Genomic DNA, 14,986 nt, shown 5'->3' with positions numbered 1-14,986 from the left:
GGATCTACGTTTAGCCTCGGTACCACGGGGCGGCTCGGGGGTGGACGCGCACCCCCCCCCCCCCCGCCCCGGGCCCTGCCCAAGGCAGGCAGCCGTCGCCGGCCGGCCGTAAAACCGCCGGCAGCCGCGGCCCGAGGGGGTGCCCGCAGCGGGAGGCGGCGGTTCCCGCCGGGGGAAGGCCCCGATGCCGGCGGGTCCCCCTCAGGGAGCGGCCGTCGGGCTCCGCCGCCGCCGCCCCGCGCCCGCCCCGGAAGCTCCCGTCGTGCCCCGCGGCCCGGAAGCGGAAGCGCGGCGGAGCCGGAGCCGGAGCCGGCGGCGGCGGCGGCGGGCAGATGGCGGAGTGCGGGCCGCAGCCCCCCGGGGGTGGGAGCGGGGCTGCGGGGGCGCCGAGCCGGCACGAGAAGAGCCTGGGGCTGCTGACCACCAAGTTCGTGTCGCTGCTGCAGGAGGCCAAGGACGGCGTGCTCGACCTCAAGCTGGTGCGGGGGCTGCCGGCGGGTGGCGAGGGCCCGGGGGTGGGCTCTGCGGGAGCCCCCGCCGCGGGCCGGGGCCCTTCTGCGGGGGGGAGCGGAGCTCCTGCGGGCCCGGTCCTCCGGGGGCTGAAGCAGGTTTGGGGGGGGGGGGAAAGGTCGGGACGCGGCAGCGCCCGGTGCAGCAGGCGCAGGGAAAGCGGGGCCGCCGGGGGTGCGGCGGAGCTGCCAGCCGCGCTGGGGGCTTGGCAGAGGGGGCTCCGCACCCGCCGCCCCAACGTTCCCTCCCGCGGCTTCCTTCCGAGCGGTTCTCCCCGCCCTCCCGGCCCGTTCCCAGCCGCTCTGCTTCCCCCGGCGAAGAGGGGGCAGCGGACCTTGCCTGGCGTCGGGGGCGTTCGTGTGCTTCAGCCGGAGCCCCCTTCGGCCGCCTTGTCCCCTTCGGCGTTCCTGCCCCCGCCGCAAGGCGCTACTCGATCGGCCGGCACCGTAATGATCCAGCCCGACAAAGCCCCCCAGACCTATAGAAGCGGAGAGACTGTTCCTCCCTACTGCGCTTTGGCCCCCCGGCGTACAGCGGGAAGGGGAGTGGGGTCAGATTCACCTCTGCCGAAGGTTGTCCCTGATGCCTTTAGGCTGTGGAGAAGCGCCCCGTGAACGTGCCTCGCTTCTGCATTTTTTGAAGGTCTTCACCTAGAGGAAGTAACTCTGTCTTTGTGGCGTGTACGGTATTTAAACCTAGGCCTTTTCTAAAGGTGACGTCCCTTTGCTGCGGTTTCTGCAAAGACCTCGAACGCGGGTATGGGTGCGAGTGCGCTCTGACCCCTCGCAGGCAGCGGACAAGTGCCAGAAAGCCCTGGGGATGCAAGGGCTGGAGGAGTCTCCTGGCTGTAGGCTTCCGTCCTCTCCCCTGCCAAACTGTCGTCTCTTTGGATTTGGGCAATATTTTCCTGCTTAAAACGTCCGTTAAGTGGATTCGTATTTGTTAGCGTGATTTGAATGGTTGTGCGGTGTAGGGTCTCCCAAGTCCCGGTCCGTTACTGGTAGGTGAGAGGGAACGTCATTCCTGTGCTGACCTGACCTGGTCTGTATGCGGTGCCGCTGGCGTTGTTGGTCCTGGCTGTGCCGGTGCCGTGCCCGTTAAACTCTTGCTGGTGCTAGGTTGCCATGCGGTAGTGGAAGCAGGCGTATCGGGTGCAGTCCCCTGCGTCCCGAAACGCAGGGGGAGGAGAGTCGTGTGAGCAAGGCAGGGAGGTCCCGGGGCTGCTCAGGAGCTCCTCCCTTACAGCCACGCTTACTCTCCTCCCGGCGTCGTGCCTTTCAAACAGAGGAATCTGCCTCTGGGAAAGGCGTCGATTCTCTGTCAAGGGGCATCAGGTCAGATTTAGAAAAGACCTTTTGAACGTCGACTTTGCTGAACGGTTGTCAGTCGCACAGACAGCTCTCTGCGTCCCTCTCCCCATCTTTTACCCTGGAGGAGCACTGAATTTTTAGGCTGCCAGACTAGTGTCTTCTAGCACTGCTTTGCCGCTGAGGAATGGTGATTTTTTGGACCCACCGTGAGCGAGATGGCTGGAATTTGGTTTGTGCTTAGTGGGGAGGTTGCTGGGTAAGAAGAGGAACGAAGGGGCAGTGGCTTCCTCTCATGGTCCTAATGACATTGAGAACACAGCTTTGTAATCTGAGGCGCTGGGACGAGAGAGGTGTGACCTGGCGAGCGGAGTGCTTGGCCAGGAATTAATCTGCCAGGCAGGAAGGAGTGAAACATGACTGAGAGTTTGGAGTTAAGTGTCTAACCTTTTTGCAGGCTGCGGATACATTGGCTGTGCGACAGAAGCGACGGATCTACGATATCACGAATGTCCTGGAAGGCATCGGGTTGATTGAGAAGAAATCCAAGAACAGTATCCAGTGGAAGTGAGTGACAGAGAAGCTCTAAATCGTTCACGGGTCCCTTCTAGTCCCAGGTCCTGTCGTATGGGTGCCTTTTTCCTCTTCAGGCGAGCAGGGCTTTGTGAGGCTGTTGTCTAAGTGACGCTGTGGTTAAAATGCCCTGCTCAGAGCAAGGTTCCTCCGTGGTCTGTGCATGCTTGTACTTCCCCCCAGCTGGGCCATGCTGATGGGAGTAATGAGGAAAGCTGAAGTACGTATGTCGTGTCTCTCTTACAGCAGAGCTGTTATTTTGGTACGGACTAAGTATTTGCGGCGCCTTGGGCTAGAAAAGATGCCTGTCATGGCACTGGAGATGGGGGAGAGCCCTTCCAGTCTGTGGGATGTAGGCAGATGTACCAAACGTTGCCGTGCTGGAAGGTGGGGATCTAGAGCGGGTACAGATGAGGCTTTCCGGGCGATCTGGCCTTGACGTATGACAGGGGTGGCAGCAAGGGAGGTGGCCACCTCTCTGAGAGGTTGGGGCTGGTCTGGGTGCCTCCAGAGGCTGATGCCTGTCACTCCTTTTTTACTTTGCGCAGAGGGGTGGGTCCGGGCTGCAACACACGTGAAATAGCTCACAAACTTATCGAGCTGAAGGCAGACATAGAGGACCTGGAGCAGCGGGAACAGGAGCTGGAGCAGCAGAAGATGTGGGTTCAGCAGAGCATCAAAAACGTTACAGAAGACGTGCAGAACAGTCGATATCCTTTGTGTGAACTGATTGCTCTGTCTCCGTGTTCGCTTGCTGGGCTGGAAAGCAGAGGCGTGAGGGTCGGGGTGGTGCTGCCCTGCTCAGGGCAGAGGGGTGGTGGTGACCTGTTGTTGCTGGAGGATCTGCACTGAAAGGGTCGAGAGGCGGTGCCTGCTTTTGAAACCAGGGTAACTCTGTCCAGCCTGGGAACCAGCTTTCTCTGCGGTGCACGGCTTCTCGTCTGGCTTTTTGAAGTAAAAAAACACTGTAGTGTGTACCATGGTGAGAAAACTGCTTCTCTCTGAGCCACAGGCACCGCTTTCTCGAGTGCAGAGCTGCTCTTTTGGCTTGCCTGTCTTAGGATGTCGGCTCTGACGAGTCTGTAGCTTGCAGACCTCGCCTGCAGACCACTTCAGAGTGTGGCATGGAGAGCCTTCTGGGAATGGCGTTTCTTGTGCTCAGGGAGGAAACGCCAGGTGCCCTTTGAGTTCTCTGTCCGCGCAGGAAGCTGCAGCCTTTCTCCTTAACCTCGAAAACATTAGCGTATGTGACACATGAAGACATCTGCAAGTGCTTCACAGGTGAGGAAATGGTGCTCCATCGTAAAGATGTAACGCTGCAGTCCTATCAGTCTGTCCCAGCTGCCCTCCTTTCTCCAGGAAAAAGGAGGCAGCGGACCATGGGCTGCCCGACAGCATCGAGTTAAATGTAGAGCGAGTTCTGACGCCATCCTGGGTTTGTGTACCACTGAGTTGTAGCTTTTCTGTCACCGTCAGAGGGGGCAGGCGGTTTCTTTCGCTTGTGTTTAAAGGAACGTAGCTGCTATTCCTAAGGAAGTCTTTTTGCTGGGTGTCACTGTGTGGGTGTATGTGTGTTGTGTTACAAGCCCTTGATTTTTAAGGGATTGGGTGGACAGTGTTCTAATAATAGGAAGCAAATTTTATTGCATGGCAGAAACCTGGGTGTAAGCAGGAAAACAGTATAAAAAGTGGTCCCTCAGCTGCATCATGCCCTCTACCAACAAGAATGTAGGGCAGAAGGGAAAACACTGCTTGCTGTGACCTCCCTCCCTTGTGTACTGCCTTCCTAAAGCTGTGAGGTGCCTGTATAAAAAAACCCGCGTGTTCTGTCTCTGTGGGGCAAAAGTGAAGAAAACCCACAGGTGTCTGTTTCTTCTCTATTGCCAATTTTCATGATAGCTGTAGGACCAAAAAAAAAAATCCCCAGTGGCCAGCGTGCAATACGGCAGCCTGCAGTACATAAACTGTTCTTCTCAGCTGTAGCGGTGTGGAGTCGCAGCTCCTTTCTGCTTCGGTGGACACCTGACCTCTCCTGACCCCGTGCAACCTGCATCTGCTTGCTTGCAGCAGAGATCGAAGCCACTTATCCTGACCACCCCCAGCCATGCGTAGTCTCACCCTTGTCTGACTCTCTCCTCGTCTCTTCCAAGCGCTCTTCTCACCCTACGCTTTATGAACTCTTCTATTTTTCATCTTTGCCTTTGTGTGCTTTCCGTGGTCACCAGACTTGATGCCGCTCGCGTTCCTGCTGGTAACTTATGCACCACCCCCCCCTTTGCTTTACTGTTTCTTCTGATTTAAGCTAGCACGTTTTGGGGGCAGGGATTGTGTTTTCAGTTTGACAGTGCTTGGGGCCAGATAACTCATAACAGTCTGGAAGAGTTTACTGGAGACCAGCAGACAGCTTGTTGCTTGGTTGATTGAGTGTTTTGCATTTTATTGCACCTGTTTTTTGTAAACCAGTTTGCGTCTGAAGTCAGGCCTCGCCAAAATGCGCAGAGAAGATTAGATCTTACTGAGGGCAGATCTGAATTCCTCCCAGAGCAGAGGCTTGATCCACGTTTTTCCGTTGTCTGTTCAGTGTGTGCCCAGTTTTGCTGTATGAATATGCCTTACGTAGTTTTCTTTTCCTCTCTGAAGTGTCTGAGCCTTGCAGAGGTTCTTCTGTTGGACCTCTTGTGTTCTTGAACTGTGGCGCAGGCTGAATTTCAGCTCCTGGTTTGTTTTTTTTTTTTTTTTTTTTCCTGATTGACTGCTATTGAATTTGCTTTCTCAAAGCGAGTTAGGGCTTGAGGATTTCCATGCTTGGATTCTTGTCAAATATGGACTCATTATTTGGATTAATTTAAAAAAAAAAAAAAGGTGAGTATGTGTTGGCTTTTAGTGACTGGGAAACATAATTTTCCCATCTGTTGCTGTGATGCATTTTGCACTTGCAGAATCAAAAAGGAAGTGGAAACACACTGTACACTGTTTTGTAGAAGTATTTGGGACGTAGCTATCAAGGGAGATAGAAACGCAGTGCCCGTATTGTTGAAGCTAACAGGTCTTAAAGCTTGAGCTTGAGTCTTTGAGCTTTATTACGCATTTTTAATGTCTTTTAACAATATTTTTCTGAAGTGCAGATTTGTTAAAGGAATCCCGTCTTATTGACAAATCCTGTGGTATTTTTAATCCCTGTACCTTTCGCTGATCTGACCTTTGTTTCCCTGCCTGAAATTAAAGGATGTGCTCTTCTGCTGTCCATTCTCTCATCGCTCTGGGGACCTTCTGTGTTAATTATCAAGTGAAGCTTAATGCAGAATACCGGTGAAGTGTGAATACTAACCACACCAAAACATTCAAAGTGAAAGCTGCTAACTGCTCGGTCTGAATACGTCTAATGTTCACAGCGCTGGTATTTCTCTGTTCACGTTTCTCTAAACCTGGATATGGAATGGAAGCTGCTCGCCTGTGACTGTTGTGTTTTTAGGGGCGCAGGTCTTAAGGAGCTGCAGAACTTGGAAAGGAAAGATGCCGTCAGCCTGGCTCCCAGCCCCGCGTGTGCTGGGCTCTGTGCAGGGTCCAATACAACTAACGCCAGGCGGCTCTCTTGCCAGTAGAGGCTGGGGAGCGTTGGTTTCGGGTATTGGTACTCCGGCATGAGGCTGCCGTGCTCTTGGCAGCCTGGCTCCTCAGCCTAGTTCGACACCATCTCTCCGCTGGCAGTGCAGCTCTTTGAGTTGTGCGCTCTTTTGTTTATAACTCACATCTAAAAGCTTGTGACAAGAGGATGAAGGATCCTTCCCTTAGGATTCAGATGTTCTTAAGAGTGAATTTAAGCCAGCCCTTCCGTGGCAAAGAAAGGTTAGTCCTGTTAAGGATGCTGCTGAAAAACTTTAGGGTTGCTTTGGGAGAAACTTCACAGGTTCTTTGTGCCCCGGGCAGTTGGCACATTGGGAGCTGTACGATACGCTTAGCAGCTTAGGTGGGTGTAAACGGCAGTCCTCCAGGGAAGGGAGCGCAGGAGACAGGGGGCTTTGAGGAGGGGCTCTTTGTCAGTGCTTAGAACAGCTCAGAACAGCTTGTGCCCACTGAGTGCTGACCAGTCTGTTTTCACAGGAGACACCCTCCTGGCGATTCGAGCCCCATCAGGCACGCGTTTGGAGGTTCCCATCCCCGAGGTGAGTGACAAATGCGTGGGCAGAGAGTAGGAGTGTCTGTGTGTGTGTGTGTGTGTGTGTGTCAGGGTGAGGGTTGTTGCTGGATTGACCAGGCTGGGAGTTGGCAGTCAGGGGTTTGATGGAGTCGGAGGAACCAGCAACCCAAGGAAGGCTTCAGATATTAAATAATTGCCAGGAAACTCTGTTGTTTGGAAGTACGTGATTGTACGAATTGCAGGAGCAGCAAAGGAGAGGATGGACCTGGGGGTCGGGGAATTCTGTGTGGAACAGTGCTGAACTTGTCTGGACAGCATGTCTTGCCTCTGGGAAATTCCTGTTCTGTTTGAAAAGGGCATTTAATGTACGGTTGTGTTTTGCTTTTGACTTTTCTCAGGGCCTAAATGGGCAGAAGAAATATCAGATCCATCTGAAGAGCACAAGTGGTCCCATTGATGTTCTCTTAGTAAACAAAGACGCTTGGAGCTCTCCTCCTGTCGTACTACCTGTCCCTCCCCCTGAAGACCTCATTCAGTGCCAGGCAGTTGCACCCTCGAAACCACAGGTACCACCGCTCGCCCACTTCCAGGAGGCATCCGTTCCCAGCAGCACCCAGCCCTCTACACCGACACCTACCAGCACTCAGGACCATAGCCCTCCCGCGCAGAAAGCCGCAAGCACAGGTGAGAGGGAGGTTACAGGAGGCAGAAACGGGATGGTGGTCGACGAAGGGGAGTACGTTCCTTGGCCTGGCTGGGGCTGGCACTGCTGGCCGTGCAGCATTGTCAGCTCCTGGCAAAGGGGGCACCTCTGCCTTTGCTGCGGTGAGCCCTTTCTTTTGTCTTGATTAGCGGGACTGGCTGCGTTAATGGAAATAAGACACTTGGCTTGAGGGGGTAGTGCCAGCCTGTAGGAGCGGTGGTGGGGGAGAGGCTGATCACGCGGATACTAAAGGGGGGTAGATTCAGACTAGATATAAGGAAGAAATTTTTTATGCTGAGGGTGGTGAAGCACTGGCCCAGGTTGCCCAGAGAGGTGGTGGATGCCCCATCCCTGGAAACATTCCAGGTCAGGTTGGACGGGGCTGTGAGCGACCTGATCTAGTTGAAGATGTCCCTGCCCATGGCAGGGGGGTTGGACTAGATGACCTTTAGAGGTCCCTTCCAACCCAAACTATTCTGTGATTCTATGATAGATACATTGATTAGCAGAAGTTTGTAAAAGGGTCTTTTTGAGTCTCAAGTTCAACTTTCCGTTTGAAAAAAGACTGTCAAAAACACTAGATTAGGTTGGTTGTGGCTTTGTCCGGCCGAATTTTGAAAGCCTCCAGCGGTGGAGATCCCCAGCTTCCTTGGTGAGCTCTTCCAGGGCCGCAGCACCCTCTCGGTGAATTCCTTTTTCCTGATGTCTGGATCCTTTCAGCTGCATCTCGTGCCTGTAGTGCATGTTACATCGTTTGGCACCGCTGAGATCATCTTAATTTTTGTAACTGCCTTTCAGGTAGCTGCAAGCTGCTGTTAGATTGCCCTTAGACTTCTCTTTGCCTGACTGAACAAGCCCGCCTCCCTCCACCCTTCCTTGTAGGCCATGTGCCCTAGACCCCTGGCCGACTTGGTAGCCCTCAGCTGGACCTTCTCCACGTCTTTCTTGAACTGGAGAATGGCCAAAGCTAGACACAGTATTCCAAGTGCAGCCTCAGCCCCAAGCAGGAGGATAGTAACGTCCCTCAACGTGCTGGCCACGCTTCTCCTTGGTGTAGCTTACTACCTGGCTTGTGATAACTGCTGTGAGAGCATGTTCTTGGCTTATGTGCAGCCTGGCGCCACCAAGGCTGCTCTGCAGCAGAGCTGCAGCGGGACCTGGGAGTTTTTACCTGGTGGAAGCGAGAAGCCTTCTTCCTATGCAGCTGTCTGTGCTTGGCCAGCATTGCCAGTGAGGGCTGAGCCTGTGCTGCAGCTGCTTTCTTTGGGGCTGGTGGGAGATGACATTCCCGTGTGTGTCTGTGGCTCTTTCCAGAATCTGGTGTCTCAGCAGCGGAGTCCAAGAGCAGCAGCGACTTTGACCCCCTCAGCAACGCATCCGCATCGGCCGGCCAGCCGGCCGGGTTAGATACCCAGCCGCTACAGTCCTCTGCCTCGCTGGACAGCAGCTCCGTCCTACCCAGCCCCTCTACCTCCTTCGAGCCGATTAAGCCCGATCCCACAGGAAGTGAGTATGGACCCTCGTTTCAGGTGTTGCTCCAAAAGCATGCCGCTTGGAGCGAGGGAAAGGCTGCTGGCCCTGGAGGAAGGAGCTGAACTCCATTCTGCCTTTGCTGTCAGCCAGGCATGAGTAGGCATTTCCCTGTGAGGGTGCTGGGGAACCTGTTGAGAAAGTGACTGTGTCATGTCTAGTGTCCCGATGCTTTCTGTGACACCAGTACTAGAAAATCTGCAAGGGACGCTCGCATGACACACGTTTCTGCTGTTATAGGTAGGATTATTCCCTTGCAGTCCCTTCTGTAGTGCTAGGTCCAATTTTTGAGACTGCCTGAAGCTATAGAATTTGCAGTTGTCACTGAGAGCACCTTTGTAACTCATGGGGAGTTTTCCTTTATTAGGAGAGCTCTTGTCTCTGTTTTCCTCCTTTACTCGGGAATACTTCATCTATCTTTAGTGATCTTGTGGTCTTAATGATCTCGCAGTGTATATCTGGGGACCTCCTTGATGTGCTTGGTGAGGTGAAATGGGCTTTAAAAAAGGAACATTTGAGCTTTATGCCAGGAAACGGCAGGCTGGCCCAAGGAGAGAAAAGCATCCTCTGGGTAAGACACACTGCTTTAATGTTTTGAAGCCTACCTTCACTGCAGAAACGCTCCAGGTTAGAGAGTTATGGTTAGAAGAGGAAATCTTGCTCAAATGTAGCCCACACAGTGCTTTTTTCACGCTTCTGCTGCTAGCACGTCTGAGAGAAGCGTGAACTGTCTGTCTTCATCTTGGAGTAGTCTTGATTGTGGAATTAGGCCTTCGGTGTGCGTATAGCTTACCATATCCCGCTGGGCCAGGCACGCCCTCATCCTACACAAGATAAATGGAGGTGGCGCACGGAAGCTGACGCCGTGTGAGGCTTACATACAGGCAGTTACTCTAGAGCTGCTGGCTGTGATAACGTGTTCGTGTCCCAGGGCTCCTACAGATCTATTTTAAAGCAGTCGAGCTTAAGTGTTTTATTGCTTATCATTTCAGCAGAACTATGTGACGTGGGGTGTGGGAGCAGAATTTCTGGATGGCATAGGATGATTTGGGTGCGTAAGGAGTACAGTAGGACAGTAGGTGATTATGCTGTAAAGCATTTCAGACTCTTCATGTAACGATGCAAACCATTTGGTTTGTTGTATTTGCAGTACTGGAACTTCCCAAAGAGCTGTCAGAGATGTTTGATCCAACGAGAGGTATGTTCACTCCCTGACCACGGCTTTGTTCTGTGCCCGTCTACCCCCAGAAGTGGGACAGTTTGTTTTATTCATTCCCTTTTGGATTATTTTGGGGATGTGGTTTTGTAAGGTGCTTGTGGTCGTTGGTGGCTGCTGGCTCTCTGCTTGTAGTTAGGCACTCTTAAAAATTACTGGTTTCTGTATGTATTTTTCTGTCTTCATGTTGCCAGCGACCTCTGCTAGTTTGCCCTGCAGTGTGTAGATGAGGGCTTTCCCTTCCCCATGCCAACGCTAATCTGTGCTCTGGCTTCCCGTTGCTCCTTCTCCGGCTTGTCTGCACGCAAGAAAAACCCCTGTTAGTCTTGTTTCAGCTGCAGCCTGCCCGAGGCTAATCCAAGCAAATAATCTCGGGAGATAGTCTTCTCTCTTCGAAGTATCCCTCAGTGGTTTTGGTGGTGCTGGTAATTTTGGAGCAGTAGGGGAGGGGATGCCGTTACTTGTGTTAGGAGTTCTGCCTCTGCCCAAGGAATGTCTGGGTGTCGCTGCCTAATGGTGGGATGGACTCTGGGCTAAGGGCAGGAGAGGTGAAGGAATTGGGTCTAACATAAGCCTAAACTGGGAGACGCTTTTTATCTGCACATTTATTTCCCTTCAGTGCTGGCGTAATACTTTCTAGCCCCGCAGCTAGGCAGAGCCGAGAACACACAAGCACTTTTGTGGTGGTGACAGGATACGTACAACAACAGTCCCTAGTTCTGCGCTCTGGCAGGCGCTTTGTGAAAGCGCTGTCTTTGTGTAAAAAAAAAAAAACAAAAAACAAAACCCCACAATCCCGAATGCACATGCGCAACCGCCTGATCTGTGTGCTAGGAGCCCCGGGCTCCACGCTCCGCCTGGAGAACACCTTTCCTCCTTGCTCAGCACCCGCCGCTGTAGAGAGTGGGTGAGGTCTTGGTAATGCCTGAATGCATCTAAAGAGTAAATTTGACTTCGGAATGTGAAACATAAACTGCTGCAAGGCCCCAGCCCGTGTAGAAGATCTAGCTTAACCCAAACTAACTATACTCTGGGACTATGTGGACACTATTAAAAGGGAGATGTTTGCTGTCTGCGGTAACGTATGTTGTTTCACGGAGTATTCTTCCCAATTTGGAGGGGGAAGGTAGAGATCCAGGAGTGAAGGACAAAACAGTCGACAGCTACAGAGGCAAAGTTCAGGACTGGAAAAAAAGCAACGCTACAGAGCTTGGAGAAATGGGCCTTGCAGCGTGCTCCATGCAGCCTCTTTAATCCCTGTGTGATCCCAGTAATGTTGCCCTGGCACCGGCGGCTGCTTTAAGGCTATGCAGTTTAAGCTGCAAGAGCCTGGATTTCTTCCTTAGTGTTTTGTATTGGAATTACTCTTTCTGCATGGTTTTCTCTCTCTTCTAAATGAGTGCTTAATAACTGCTTGTTTTAAACTCGTATCCTGAAAAAAAAGCTGAATTTCAACGCACACATATACACACCCTGTGATACTACCAGCCCTGAAGACAATCTAAGAATGCAGGTTCTGCATTTAATTGCTATTTATTGAAGCTGGTATTATTCCTGCCTAGTTACTTGGTGTTGAAATTCTCTCATCTCATGGCACTGAATTAGGCAGGTAGGTTCCTGTCCTCTAGGAAATAGCCTGCTGTGGATAAGCATCTTGAAAATGGGCTGATCTGAGTTTCTCTTGTGAAAGCTCGTTTCACGTGTGGGCAGTATCTCATCAACCCAGTTAGACTGAGTTAGATCTTAACTTGGTAAAGTGAGAGGTATTCAGAAAGATGCTCTCAACCGCTCAGCTTCTTAAAGAAAAGAGATCGACTTGCACGTGCTTTGGCTGCTTGCCTCTCTACCCTTCAAGTGCCTCGTGAACCTGCTAGCCAAGAGTAACAACGCTGGAGGAAGGAACGGACATTTCAGAGCATCGTTTGTTTTTTTTTTTTTCACAGTTTTGTGTGGGCAGTAGAGGGGAGAGCAGAGTTAATGGCCCATTCAGGAAGGATATGCAGAGCTCAGATGTTTGTTCTGTTTGGCAGCGGGCAGCCAGCGAATCTGCCAGGGCATGTGGCTGGATTAGCCACAGCATAGCCGTGGGGCAAGGGGAGCAAGTTAGGGGGACAAAGGACACAAATCCGGAGGAAACCGGGGGTTCATCAGTTCTACTGCTCATTTGTTTTTTAATTTTTTCCCCCACTCTTGGCAAAATTGGTGGGTGATTGAGGACTGTGAATATGTCAGGCTTTACCAGCTCAATTTCTGGTGCGTGTTGAAGAGTTTCCTTTGGAGGAGTCTGGGGCACCAGCTAGATGCCAGTGCAGGGGTAAGGCACAGCCTGTCGTATGAAGGAGACTGGCGTATGGTTGAGCTAAAGCAGGCAGAAACCTCCTGCAGAATTTTTTTGACATACCTTGATTTGTCTGACACCGATTTCCCTTTGCCCACGGCAGGAGGCCCAAGCCTCCTTTCGCCAATGCCCGCTGCCCACGCTGTGCCTTAGCTGGAGAAGGGATAACAAGGGTGAGGAGCACCCTGGGAAGGGTGGGAAGCTGCATGGGAGCAGACCGGGAAAGCAGAGTGTGTTGCTTAACCGTGCTTGTCTCTTCCCCAGAATGTATGAACTCTGAGCTGCTGGAAGAGCTGATGTCATCTGAAGGTGAGTCTTTGAGTCTCACCCTGGCGGTGTGGCCTTTCTGGGGGAGGAAGACGGTCTTGTGTGACTTTACCCAGCTGACAGTCTCGCGACTGCAGACTCGCCCTCATCTTTTCTGGGGTCTGGACACAGACTCTGTTCTCGCTGTCCTGCCAGTCCCTGAGAGAGGTGTGAGGACCAGGAGAGCCTGTCTCTTCCATATCGCGAGGCTGATTTGAAGCGAGCTGAAAGACTGTTACTGTGAGGTGGCCTCCTCGTGGCTCCGCAGCTCAGCGCCCATTGGCAGCTCTCGGCTAGGCGTGGGAGTGCTGAGCTTCGTAACCCACCGTGGGCTTCTCTTTCCCCAGTGTTTGCTCCCTTGCTCCGCCTCTCCCCTCCGCCTGGAGATCACGACTACATCTATAACCTGGACGAGAGCGAAGGCGTCTGTGACCTCTTCGATGTGCCTGTTCTCAACCTCTGACTTCAGTGCGGCTGTGAGCCTCGCAAACACAGACCGTTTTGTAACTCTTTGGAAAGTGTCTATTTTTGGATTCCTTTTGTGCTAGAGCTTGATGAGTGAGCGATTCGGAGATTCTCTCATACGGACTCAGAACCAAGAGATGTGGACTTGCAGGCAGAGAGCCTCCCCGTAGCTTCTTCCTCTTCCTCTGTTGCACGTGCAACTCGCCCCGCCGCATCTCTCTCTCCACTGGATCCTGGGCCTCACTTCAAAGGGTCTGTGTTTTGAGTGTTCCCAGTTCACCCGTAGAGTTTGCCCACGTGCCTCTCTGAGCTTCCTCAAATCTGCATGCCTTGGTTTTTCCTGCACTCCTAGAGGCACTTTGCACCTCCTAGGTACCAGCTGCTACAAGGAGCCCTAATATCGTGGTCGGTTCGCAAGCCCGGAGGTAGTTAGCTGGATTTTTCAATGTGAGTGGTTCAGATTGGGGCGGTTATATTTCTGAATGACAATGGGGGGGGGGGGGGGGGGGAAATGGCACCAAAGTGTCCATTTCTTCCAGTGACTCCAGACCAAGCTAGTATGTTTTACAAGAAAAAGCACTTTTTTTAGCCAGCTGTGCCTCCTAGTGGGACTCGGGAGTTGAGCGTTCCTAGTAGGACTCAGGAGCTGAGTGTTTCCCTGCTTGTGCATCAGCAGGAACGCTGGTTCTGCATTCACCAGCCTGCTGATGCATGAGCCCAGGGGCTCCAGCTCCTTGTACAGCAGCTGTGCTGTTTCTACAGGGCTAAAGAAGAGGTGCCAGTATGTTGTTTGTTTGTTGTTGTTTTTTTTTTTTAATTTTTATTTGTTTTTGCCTGAGTTCAGAGATGTTTGAAAGGATAAGACTGCTCCAGCTGGTGCCTGTAAAGTACTCCAGGTACATCAGAGCCTGCTCATATTTGCAAGTAGCTGTCTTCTCCAACCATTGCACTTGAGCCTGCAACTGTCTGAAAGGCGACCAAGCAGTAACAATTCAGTAGTACTTTGCTGTGACAAGTTACGTAGGTGTTGTCAAAACAGTGCTCTTTTTCCCCCCCCTTTTTCTCTCTTAGCATCTGCTCAGGATCAGCTTTCTGTATATTTGAATTTGCTCCTCCAGTGTCCACACCCACGCTCCCAATCCCTGATCCTGTGGCAGGTCGCTACCTAGTCTGATGCTTTCTCTGCATCATTTTTCCACAAGATTTTCTTCATTGCTTTGTAACGGAAGGTCTGCTGTTGGGTTGGTTACGATGGTCAGGTGGTAGCAGTCTTGGACCCTGTGCATTTTAGTTGGAGTAAAACGCCCTGATGGATTTGTGGTGTATTTTGCAAGCCCCAACTTTGGTTTTCGGTCAGATCCTGTATTTGAGTGTCTTCAGTTTTGCACATCTTCCTGCTGACCTGGTGGTAGCAGCTGTCCTGCCTTTCCTGCTCTGCAAACTGCCGAAGAGAGGGCCAGGCCAGGAGCATGGCTGGCCGTTGCAGAGAGGTAGCTTGCAGCCATCCACGTAACCAGCTGATGTTTAACTTCGCTTAGCTGCTCACCGCCTGTGAACCACACAACCAGCTGGAGCAGCAGCAATAAGGGATGTAAAGTCTCCAATTCTTGGAGCCCGCAGAGGTGAGAAGAGTATGTGCTTGGGAGCTGCGTCCCCGAGGTGGCTCCTCGGGCCATCCTGTTCTGTGTGGGACTCCTCCAGAAGAGCCGTTCCTCTCTGCAGCTCCGAAGCACCGGCGTCCTCTTTGGGAAGAGCGTGAAGAATTCAGGAGGAACAACGGGACACTCTCTAGTTTGGCGGGGGGCAGCTGCTGCCAGCGAGAGCCGTGGCATGGGACCCCGCCGGGGGGGGAAACTTGAGCCCGCATGCAGCCAGTCCGTGAACCTTCCCTCCTTCGCAT

The 14,986-nt window shown here is 52.6% G+C and overlaps 1 protein-coding gene across 2 annotated transcripts; it reads left to right on the top strand.

Annotated features, from left to right (window-relative positions):
* Positions 1-326: 326 nt before the first annotated feature.
* On the top strand, positions 327-13,560 carry E2F4 (E2F transcription factor 4). 2 transcript variants are annotated; one of them, XM_076349526.1, is made up of 10 exons: positions 327-479; positions 2,275-2,384; positions 2,939-3,102; positions 3,630-3,671; positions 6,492-6,553; positions 6,927-7,212; positions 8,546-8,737; positions 9,912-9,959; positions 12,580-12,624; positions 12,969-13,560. In XM_076349526.1, the coding sequence occupies exons 1-10, from the start codon at positions 333-335 to the stop codon at positions 13,082-13,084; spliced, it is 1,212 nt and encodes a 403-aa protein (XP_076205641.1). In that variant the 5' UTR covers positions 327-332; the 3' UTR covers positions 13,085-13,560. The 2 variants fall into 2 exon arrangements, with proteins under 2 accessions (XP_076205641.1, XP_076205642.1); XM_076349527.1 differs by lacking the exon at positions 9,912-9,959.
* Positions 13,561-14,986: the final 1,426 nt, after the last annotated feature.

This window comes from Aptenodytes patagonicus, chromosome 11, assembly GCF_965638725.1.
Source record: "Aptenodytes patagonicus chromosome 11, bAptPat1.pri.cur, whole genome shotgun sequence".
NCBI lineage: Eukaryota > Metazoa > Chordata > Aves > Sphenisciformes > Spheniscidae > Aptenodytes > Aptenodytes patagonicus.
Note: the sequence above shows the minus strand (reverse complement) of the source record. Positions and strands in the feature narration are given on the sequence as shown.

Bases quoted from the DNA above. Each gene is read 5' to 3' on its own strand.
- E2F4 (XM_076349526.1), top strand. From the start codon at position 333: ATGGCGGAGTGCGGGCCGCAGCCCCCCGGGGGTGGGAGCGGGGCTGCG. The intron at 2,385-2,938 runs GTGAGTGACAGA...TACTTTGCGCAG, and splicing joins AAGAACAGTATCCAGTGGAA to AGGGGTGGGTCCGGGCTGCA. The intron at 8,738-9,911 runs GTGAGTATGGAC...TTGTATTTGCAG, and splicing joins TAAGCCCGATCCCACAGGAA to TACTGGAACTTCCCAAAGAG.